The 11,267-nt window shown below is 41.4% G+C and overlaps 1 protein-coding gene across 1 annotated transcript; it reads right to left on the minus strand.

The window, feature by feature from the left end:
* Nucleotides 1-5,842: 5,842 nt before the first annotated feature.
* On the minus strand, nt 5,843-8,272 carry LOC139766761 (cuticle protein AM1199-like). The gene is made up of 3 exons (XM_071695681.1): nt 8,230-8,272; nt 6,696-6,916; nt 5,843-6,192 (listed from the first exon to the last, which is right to left on the minus strand). Exons 1-3 carry the CDS (start codon nt 8,236-8,238, stop codon nt 6,027-6,029), a joined length of 396 nt encoding a protein of 131 aa, XP_071551782.1. The 5' UTR covers nt 8,239-8,272; the 3' UTR covers nt 5,843-6,026.
* Between the last annotated feature and the right edge of the window lie 2,995 nt (nt 8,273-11,267).

Genomic DNA, 11,267 nt, shown 5'->3' on the forward strand with positions numbered 1-11,267 from the left:
GAACCGTTGTGAAATTATACACTAAAACACTTCAGTATCATGACGTTGATAACACCTCAGTCTCCGGGGCTAATACTCCACTCTTCCTCCACTAGACAGTTACACTCTTGACATATTTTCAGAACAGGTTTTGGTTCTCGGTCACCACACCAACAATAATTTCTCATTGATGTTTCTGTTCGGTTATTCTTGCGTCTGATGTGCTGACGATGCTTGAATCAAGTAAACTTATAACTGCATCTAATTACCTTCAGGTGAATGCCCAGGTGTTTCATTATTTCGTCCTGTAGTTGTGTTGTTTTGCTGAGAGAGGTGTACTCCCATTCTGTAAGGTTGGTCAAGCAATCTCATGATGAACGGTGCAAATATCATCTTCATCATGGTCAATATTACACTCTTTAGTTTATCTGATGTTTTCGATAGAATGTGAGGTTGATTATCCAAAAGTCTTTGCTCATGTTATCAATGAATAATTTCCTCAAAAATTACGTATTGTTTAGGCGTTCTCTCAGTCACAAAGATCTATATCTAATGCAATTATGTTTCACCAGTAGATCACTTCCAACTCCTCACTTACCACATCCCCCATCTTCATAACAGTATAACTACAGAAAACAAAAACTGGTTGCGATTTGACTACTCCCACGAGCTATGTTAGGTGTCACAGTGGTCTAATAAGATACATAAACAACAGAGGAAAATGTTCGATAGAAAGCCATATCATCTGACGTCTCCAGCTGTTATAGTGATGTGTTGCAGAGATAAATATCCTACTGTAATTCTCGTTTAAGAGACGTCAGTACTTGGAAAAGTAAAAATTAAAAAGAAATATCCGGTTTACCAAAGTCTAGGAAGTTTTTGTATTGGGAGTGACATCGATTTGACCATAGCAGGCTGTATTGCAGGCTGACAGTATAGATAATTTGACCATAGCAGGCTGTATTGCAGGCTGACAGTATAGATAATTTGACCATAGCAGGCTGTATTGCAGGCTGACAGTATAGATAATTTAAGCGTAGGTCAAAAACTTTTTTTTTTCAACAATAGCCGACATGGAGGGCAGAGATATGCCCCGACTCATTGGCAATTTTGCATGAAAGGAAAAACAAAATGTATGAAAGAAAAAAATGTATGAATTATCATTCTGAAGTGCTCAAAAGTTTGTGGACCTAACTCTTAAAAGTGAAGATTTTATAGAATGAGGGAAAGACGTAAGAGGGAAAAGAATTCTACATCTTTGCTGTTTGAGAATGGGAGGTATCATAATGGTCAATCCTCGTGTGATTAGTCTCCTCAGTGAAACTATGAGAAGCAGCAGTTGCCTATAGCTGTGGACTTGTGGATAATTTCTTTATATGTTAAATATCTTGGAACAGAAACACAGGAAAATTTTAGTGTCAATTCTGTATCAGAAGACCCATAACTGCATGAATATAAGTGTAAATATAAATGAAATACGATGAATACATCTTAAATATTTAATGCCAATAAATTCTTAGATTTTGTTCTGGTAAAAGAAAAAAATCTTAAAAGAAAAACTATTTTTTCTTGATCTCCTGCACCGAACACCTTACTGATGCAAGTGTCTATCAGTTCAGGTAATGTGATGTTGGGAAATGGTGAATCAGCACCAGAACTGGCTTAACCAGTTTGTAGAGTGCATATCCTTTAACGAAAACTGAATTACAAAATAACATTACCCTTGTTTTCTCTTGTGTTTTCTGAAGCATATTTTATTGAGGTTTTTAATGCACAAATATTTCTTCAGACACTTTACATACACACATATATATATATGTATATATACATATATATATATATATATATATATATATATATATATATATATATATATATATATATATATATATATATATATATATATATATATATATATATATATATATATATATTATCCCTGGGGATAGGGGAGAAAGAATACTTCCCACGTATTCCCTGCGTGTCGTAGAAGGCGACTAAAAGGGGAGGAAGCGGGTGGCTGGAAATCCTCCCCTCTCGTTTTTTTTTTAATTTTCCAAAAGAAGGAACAGAGAAGGGGGCCAGGTGAGGATATTCCCTCAAAGGCCCAGTCCTCTGTTCTTAACGCTACCTCGCTAATGCGGGAAATGGCGAATAGTATGAAAGAATATATATATATATATATATATATATATATATATATATATATATATATATATATATATATATATATATATATATATATATATATATATATATATATATATATATATATATGAATATATATATATATATATATATATATGATACAGCGCTGGTGGCTGATTCATGTGAGAAACTGCAGAAGCTGGTGACTGAGTTTGGTAAAGTGTGTGAAAGAAGAAAGTTGAGAGTAAATGTGAATAAGAGCAAGGTTATTAGGTACAGTAGGGGTGAGGGTCAAGTCAATTGGGAGGTGAGTTTGAATGGAGAAAAACTGGAGGAAGTGAAGTGTTTTAGATATCTGGGAGTGGATCTGTCAGCGGATGGAACCATGGAAGCGGAAGTGGATCATAGGGTGGGGGAGGGGGCGAAAATTTTGGGAGCCTTGAAAAATGTGTGGAAGTCGAGAACATTATCTCGGAAAGCAAAAATGGGTATGTTTGAGGGAATAGTGGTTCCAACAATGTTGTATGGTTGCGAGGCGTGGGCTATGGATAGAGATGTGCGCAGGAGGATGGATGTGCTGGAAATGAGATGTTTGAGGACAATGTGTGGTGTGAGGTGGTTTGATCGAGTAAGTAACGTAAGGGTAAGAGAGATGTGTGGAAATAAAAAGAGCGTGGTTGAGAGAGCAGAAGAGGGTGTTTTGAAATGGTTTGGGCACATGGAGAGAATGAGTGAGGAGAGATTGACCAAGAGGATATATGTGTCGGAGGTGGAGGGAACGAGGAGAAGAGGGAGACCAAATTGGAGGTGGAAAGATGGAGTGAAAAAGATTTTGTGTGATCGGGGCCTGAACATGCAGGAGGGTGAAAGGAGGGCAAGAAATAGAGTGAATTGGAGTCATGTGGTATACAGGGGTTGACGTGCTGTCAGTGGATTGAAGCAAGGCATGTGAAGCGTCTGGGGTAAACCATGGAAAGCTGTGTAGGTATGTATATTTGCGTGTGTGGACGTGTGTATGTACATGTGTATGGGGGGGGGGGGCCATTTCTTTCGTCTGTTTCCTTGCGCTACCTCGCAAACGCGGGAGACAGCGACAAAGTATAAAAAAAAAAAAAAAATATATATATACGAACAAAGTGCATATGAACGCGCACCTTCATAGAACATACAAACCTCCAACATCCAGGATCGAACCCGGGACCCCTGTGCAACAGGCGGGAGCGCTACCGCTTGTATTAGAAATGTAGTTAGACCTTCCTGCACGTCCCAATCAACTAATTGGGAATCTATGAAGATGCCCCTAGTAGGGAAATGACTACTTGAATACTATGTACTCGAATATATATATATATATTGGAAAGGATCACAATTTTGCGCGTGATCAAGATATTCCTATGAGTCCACGGGGAAAATGAAACACGAAAAGTTCCCAAGTGCACTTTCGTGTAATAATCACATCATCAGGGGAGACACAAGAGAGGAATATAACAGTCAGTTGATATACATCGAAGAGACGAAGCTAGGACGCCATTTGGTAAACATGTGATTGTCCAAATCACATGATCGTCCAAATCACTGCAGCAGGGGCCTGGCTGAGGAGGATCACGTGAGACGTGAGACCAATAGGACGGTAGAATTGAAGCCAAGACAATGTATAAGATAATCTAGTATTTACTTAAGTTACAGAAAAACTATCTCATTAAAAGTAACGCATGTATATATTTGATATAATGTGGGAACTGGCGTAAAGGAACGCTGGAGGAAATAAGAGCGTTCTCCCTCACACATAGAAAATGCATGAAATCCTTGTATTGATTAAGGGAAGACTTCACACAAGTGATCATTTCTTCAAATACTTTCGAATGATTCTACGGCATTAGTGAAGTATATGGACTTTAAGAGATTTCCTTGTATTCACCAATGTCCATTTTGGTCATCGTGACCATCAAAACACAGAGTTGATACAGGAGGCTCACAGAAGGGCAACAAAGATAGCTTCAGAATTCATTGAGTTGAGTTACAGGAAAAGACTAGAGGCCTTAAATTTGCCAACCATGGAGGGGAGAAGAGTGAGGAGTGACCTGATCACAACTTAGAAATTTCCAAACCAGATAATGTAGACAGAACTGTTCCTCAAATAACGTAGGGATGAAACAATCAAAAGCCATAACTTGAAGTTAAGCAAGAAAAATGTAGATACAAAGAAGTACTTCTATCGCCTATGAGTGAAGGATGGAGGAAATATACTACATGAGAATCTGACAAGTGCAGACAGCATTCACAAGTTTAAGAAGTTGTGCGATGATAGAGAATGTTCAAGAGATGAGGTCTCACGAGTGCAACACACTCCTCATACAGTTCAAATAGGCAATTGCAAATTGGTTACTACATACGCACGTGCTATGACACTAAGGGTGTTTTGTGAGTCTCCTTCAGACAAATTTCTAATCACACACTGGTCTAGGTGGCACATGTACTCACGTGCTGCATGGGATGGGATGGGATGGGAGGCGCCCCTGCCCTGCCATCCATCCCATCCGTGCTCCTCCTTCTCTCCCGCCTCCCTCTTCCATCTGAGGAGATGGCCGGGATGTCACCGGACGCACAAATATACGCGTGGCAGGCAGGTTGGCGGGGAGCCATGGGAGTAGGAGAGCTGCTGCAGTAGAAAAGCCCTGGTCATCGAGGAGGGAGGAGCTGGGGTGATGAGGTCGAACTAACAGGTTCTCAAGGAGGGAGCTTATGTCAGGAACTGAAGGAGGGGATTTACCCAGGAAGTCTTCGTTCAGGGAGGGGCATCTCCAACCTCAGGCGCTGTGGCCAAACGTATCCTTGTTCCTGGGTCAAAGATCAGTGGCGTCATGTGGTGGAATGTGGTTCTGCGATATCATTATAATAATGAGAAAAATACATCCAGTCACACAGTATGTTAAGTGCTTTTTGTTAAAGTAGAACATCACACAGATGTATTATATTTTAGTTTACAAGATAAATCAACTTACACTTCCGTCACTTTGGTCCAGATACTTACCTTGATGATGACCGCTGGTGATGCCTGGAGTTACGGGTGAGGCAGAGTTACTTCTCGTTCAACACTTCATGAGTGGTAGCCAGCTGGAATCTGCTAGCAACGTGTGTACTTGGTGAAGGGTTCCACACAACTTACAGAAGAAGAGGACAAACATAGTGATGCCTACATCGTTGGAAGATTACTATTTTAATTCATTAAGAAAGACAAGTACATTACAAGACTTGCAATTATCTGATTCATATGACTTTATAGCTATATGTCAGCAGCAAATGTGCAGCCTCCTCCTAACGTTGAGATTTGCTGTGGAGTTCGTGAACACTGAGAAAAAGTTTATTTTGGGTCTAAGACTCTAGACTCGAGACTGAACTATCACATGATAAGAGCAAGGGAAAGAACCGCATTATCTTCGCCGACGTTCGAGAAGTTCAGAAGCCATGTTAAGCAATGTAAGTACTGATGTATTCTCAGTCTGTTTACGTCGGTCTGTGCTCCCCTCTCTGTCCTTATCTTTCGTGGTGCTTGGAAATATCTGATGCACAGTGGTGAACCAATGTTCATTTAGTAATGTGTGCACAGATTACCATAGAGCAATATTGTCATCTTTAAACAAAAGTAATGATATACTCGCAACTGTAAAAAATTGATACCACACTAAATTCATCGTGAGGGAAAATGAAATGACGGTTATCAACGCCAGTTTCTTTATGGGAAAATCGACTGGGTCAGTAGCCACTGCATGTGCACTGCGTGCGTACATGTAATTCAACAGTGAGAGTAACAATGTGCAGGAAGAACTTGTGAAGAGTGGTAATAAGTGAGACAGTATCCCCGACCTTCGTCAGGTAGTTTGAGTCAGTAAATTGCATTACTAATCCCATGTGATGCCTTGTCGACGTTGCTCCTCAGCGACGCGGATCTGTTCCTGGGCGTGGGCGGGGAGTGGGTGGGGCGTGGGGATCAGCGGGGACTGGGGACGGTAGCCCAACTCGTCGGCGACGTAGGTGACCTCAGCTCTGGATCCTGCAACGGGGAACCTGAGGACGACGCAGTGTTTCAGAGTTAGGTCATACAATTTTGTATGTAACGGGACATCCAGTCTACGAAAACTACATAAAGAAAATAGAGAAGTGTGGTCAGTATCGAGAAAACATAAATTTCTCGAAAAAGAAAACTAAGGAAATATTGCAACACAGTAAATGCGTCCTACAATTCTTTTACACGCGATACAGATTCATATTTGTCTTTCTGTCGAAGTTTCCATGGAACATCTAAAACAACGTGAAGATTAAGTTTCTTAGGATACGTACAAAAGAACAGTGCTTTGCAAATCAGCAGACACAAAAAAATCTTGCAAGCATTTGAAAGTTCTCATTTACGTTCTTGATAAACAGATAACTTTATTTGAAAACAAATTATTGTCTCATTATTTTACCACTTTGACAAGGTAAGTGATGACATTCCTAGTTTACTTGGTGAGTGGCCACGGCTGATTGTATCGTAAAACCCAGACAGATTGCTGAAGGGAGGCCTAACCTACCTGTAGAATCCCTGGATGTTGCTCTGGCCCTTGGAGCCCGGGGTGCCGACGGCGTTCACGTGGATGCCGTGCTCAGTCTCGAACTCGTAGCGGAAGTTGCCATCGCCACGATCCTCACGTTCGTCCCTCAGGATGGCGATGTGTCGGTAATCTGGCCCGTCGTAGTTGTGATACTGCTGGGGGGCGGCGACGGCGACGGCGGCCAGGCAGGCGAGTATCACCTGCGGCAGGAGAGAGAGTGGTCGCTCACCTTAGAAGACAATTAAGTGTCCAAAAAGGCACGAACTTGCACATAAGCCAAATTCTAAATCGAGACTTTCTAACATCAATAAGAACGTATCAACGTTCTGTCAATTGCAGATTTCTCTGTCATGCAGCCAGTATGCATAAGGTTTATAACGAGAGAACAGAGTTTCGTAACACAGGATTATTGACTGATCAGATACTTATTTCATGGGTATTCCTCAGTGGTATCAAAAAGGCCAAGAGGATACATCACACAGGGAAAGATTACTTTAGTTCGTGCGGGTTCCCGAGATATTACAGAGCTGTCCCGGTAAGATGATAAATACCAAAAACAAAGTCTTTAATGCTGGTGCTGGTAAGGGTATGGGGTAGTTCTGAACTATGATGACACTGTGCCAGATGTCGTACATTTCAATTTTCTTAAACACTTTAACAAAATCCAGCATCGAAAATTTTCACGTAAAAAGACAATGTTAGTATTCTTTTTTCAGGATGCGATTTAAAGAACAAAAATAATCTTAAAATGGTAAGCGTCTTACGTTGTAGCTGATGTAGCGGTTGTGTGGCTCAGTGCTGAGCTCAGCTTTGTTCATTATACATGTTACCGACGAAGGACTGATGAACAAAATCTCCCTAGCTGCTACATGTACAAAATTTGGACGCGGGATAATGATACATGAAACTTTCTGTCTTAAGCTGCCAACCAGTTAGCTAATCATACATCAAAACAGTTCCAAATAATTTTGATAAGACTGTGTTGAAGTCTGTGGCTGACTTTCAACACGTATAACTGGCCCTCATCTAATAAAAAGGACGAGCATTACAAAACTTGAATGAAAGAAAATTATTCATCTCAAAGCGAGAGTTTCATAGCTACTCAGACGTAATTATTCGTATGTTTTATACTGTCGGGCCAATCACAGACGAAGTATTGTTCCACGCGGGACACTGGTGGCTAGATGTGCCGGAATCATATTCAGAGACACAGGATTCAATTCTTATTTAGGAAAAAGATACTTTTCATGAAAAGCATCAACAGACATTTGATCACATTCTTCTCAGCTGCAATAGTTACGTACACAGGAATCTTCTTCACAAGAAAGTTAAACGAGGAATGGGTCGTCTAAGACATGGTTCCGTGCAAGGGTAAGACCTGGCGATTCTGTGACAACATCACCAGAGAGGGTTCGATCCTCTGTCATCTGTTATCGTTCTAATAATTTCACCGTAGACAGGGAGGTCCTGTGGAACCAATTACCATCAGGTTCCTCATTACCTCTGTACTTACAGTGTGCATGATGGGAATGCGGGGCAGCGACGAATGGTGAGCACTGAGAGCTGACATCGAGCTTATATACCAGTGTGATAGCCGGATTTGCCTGGCCTAAGGCACTTTCAACCCCCCCCCCCCCCCCCCCCCCCCCCGTATAACCCCATCTCCCTGCTGGGGTCACTAGGATATTACCCAAGGATTGTGTAAGGGATGGACTGGGGGGTGTGGAGACCTGATCACTCGGGTGGGAGCTGGAGATATAATCCTGCTCGAAGAAGGTGGGACCACCTCAAGATATGACGGGAGGGGATTACCGAACGAGCCAGGTTGCGTGGTTGAGGGGGAGCGTCTCCCGCCTCAGGTCCTGTGGGCAGGTCACATCCTAGTCGAGACAACGGAGGTCAAGAGGTCAAGAAGGTGGACTGTGGAAATGTGTTTCGTTGAATCTGATATCATCATTTCAGTATCAAAATTGATGTTGATGTTTGCTTCAAGAAAACGATGGAAAAAAAAAAAAACAGTGTTACTCAAGCGGCGTTTTTAAATGTCATCTGATTTGCGACACTCACCGCACAAATTTGAACACACACACACACACACACACACACACACACACACACACACACACACACACACACACACACCGCAACGTACATCATGATTACCAGCCCAAAACTGGCAAGATGCTTTGGAGAATACTGAAGTAAATCTAGTGGATGGATGCACTGAAGGAGCTACTCTCATATACAACTTAAGGTCGGAATGGCGTTTCACCATCTGATCTCAGAGAGCATGTGGAGTCTGAAGGCAATCCACTGGTGGATGTTCCTCAAAGCCTCCGTCAACGAAGGAAATTATCCGAAAGAATGAGAGAAACCCAGCGCTCTGATCATAACCCGAATGATGGTGGACTAGGTAAACAGGAAACAGTTAGAGTAGCCCCTACCTGGCACAAACTACCTGACTGGTAGACTCGGTAGATTCAGGAGAATCCACCAGAGTGAGCACGCAACATCCTGGAAAAACGGGTCGTGTGGGTGGGTCGTGTATTCCCAGGCTGCTAGTGGATTTCCACCCCACGAAAGACTGATGAAGATGAACACTTACGTAAGTAGGGATCAGGCGAAGGTTGCCAGATGGACTGATTGCTTACTAACTGAGAGCGAACCGAGAACACACTCGAGGAATCCTCTTCAAGTTGTACCAAGATGATAAGTGGGGCACCCCAGGGCTCAGTGATGGGGTCAACATCATTCATTATCCACATAAATGATTTGCCAAAAGTGAGCTGATGCAGGGATTGTTTGCTAAGGTTAGCACATCACATCTACTTAGAATATTGCGGCTCTGTTATTGGGCTTCGCATAAATAGATTTACATCAGTAACCGAGCGTTCGTCAAAGAAGACTTTACTTATCGCCAAAATGTGACGCTCTAAAAATTTCATCAATTATGGCAGCTCGTTGTCTCGATCCATGAGTCAGGACGGATCAAGACATGTCCTTGTGTTTGTACCACAGGACCGGTCCTTTGACGTGCATCATGGACGGATCAAAATCAGAAAGGTGGCTATTGCAGGACCCAACTCGAGAATAAGCTTTTGTTTACGACCAACACTCCCTGAACATTGCTTCTTGGTAGCATGGGAAAGAATTGGCAAGTGTCAGCGACCACCAGTGACACACAGTGGCTGTTGATGTATAAGATGACTGAAAAAAAACCTTCAGCTCCACTGTTTACATTTCAGAATCTGAGGAGAAGCACAACACATGTTTTCCTCGCTGAATACAGCCTTACGCTGCAAGTATATAACCTCACGCTGCAACTATATAACCTCACGCTGTTACTATACAACCTCACGCTGTAACTATATAACCTCACGCTGTAACTATAACCTCATGCTGTAACTATAACCTCACGCTGTAACTATACAACTTCACGCTGTAACTATATAACCTCAAGCTGTAACTATACAACCTCACACTGTAACTATATAACCTCACGCTGTAACTATAACCTCATGCTGTAACTATAACCTCACGCTGTAACTATACAACCTCACACTGTAACTATATAACCTCACGCTGTAACTATAACCTCACGCTGTAACTATACAACTTCACGCTGTAACTATATAACCTCAAGCTGTAACTATACAACCTCACACTGTAACTATATAACCTCACGCTGTAACTATACAACATCATGCTGTAACTATACAACCTCACACTGTAACTATATAACCTCACGCTGTAACTATACAACATCATGCTGTAACTATACAACCTCACACTGTAACTATATAACCTCACGCTGTAACTATACAACATCATGCTGTAACTATACAAGTTTAGTCATGCTCCGTATTGGGGAGCAATTCTTTTTAATCTAAAGTCCCAAATCCCAATGCCATACGTTAGCCAGAGGATGATGTGCCACCTATGTCTAAGTCAAGCTAATCTTACATAAAGCAGAAGTCGCTGATAGATAGATGGATTAATAGATAGATAAACAGAGAGAGAGAGGCATATAATATGACTGGAAAAATTAGGAAAAATGACAAAGGTGAATTAAAGACACAACACTATAAGAACGTGAGGATGAATTATGATCTAGTCAAAGAATGTAGCAAAACCTACAGACACCAAGTGATCCTTATCCACAAATACAAGTTTCGTGAGTTTCTTATAAGAAAAATCAGGATCTATTAAGGTCCAGTATTGTCGACCAAATAAATGTTGAATGATACATAATCTGAGTTCAGCTGTCATGTAGTTTTTAAGGTTCGCCACCTGGGAAACACCTGTTCCTCTATCTAATGACTGCATTTGACTTCGTTTTTTCAGTGATTAATTGAGAACAAAAAACGAGCGGAGGATACGAAGAATGTGGAGGAAATACTGATTCCTTGGGATTTCCATCAGCGTCCGGTAGATAAACTTATGTTGCGTTGCGTTGTATTGAGATTACTTATAGTCATAAAGTCATCTGTTCATGTATATTTCTCCTTCTTTTCCCAGTCACTGCGATTTTATGAATATTTGGAGAACAGT

This window comes from Panulirus ornatus, chromosome 58 (assembly GCF_036320965.1).
Source record: "Panulirus ornatus isolate Po-2019 chromosome 58, ASM3632096v1, whole genome shotgun sequence".
Taxonomy (NCBI): domain Eukaryota; kingdom Metazoa; phylum Arthropoda; class Malacostraca; order Decapoda; family Palinuridae; genus Panulirus; species Panulirus ornatus.

Coding starts and splice junctions, on each gene's coding strand:
- LOC139766761 (XM_071695681.1), bottom strand. Junction 6,193..6,695: donor AACATCCAGGGATTCTACAG/GTAGGTTAGGCC, acceptor CGTCGTCCTCAG/GTTCCCCGTTGCAGGATCCA.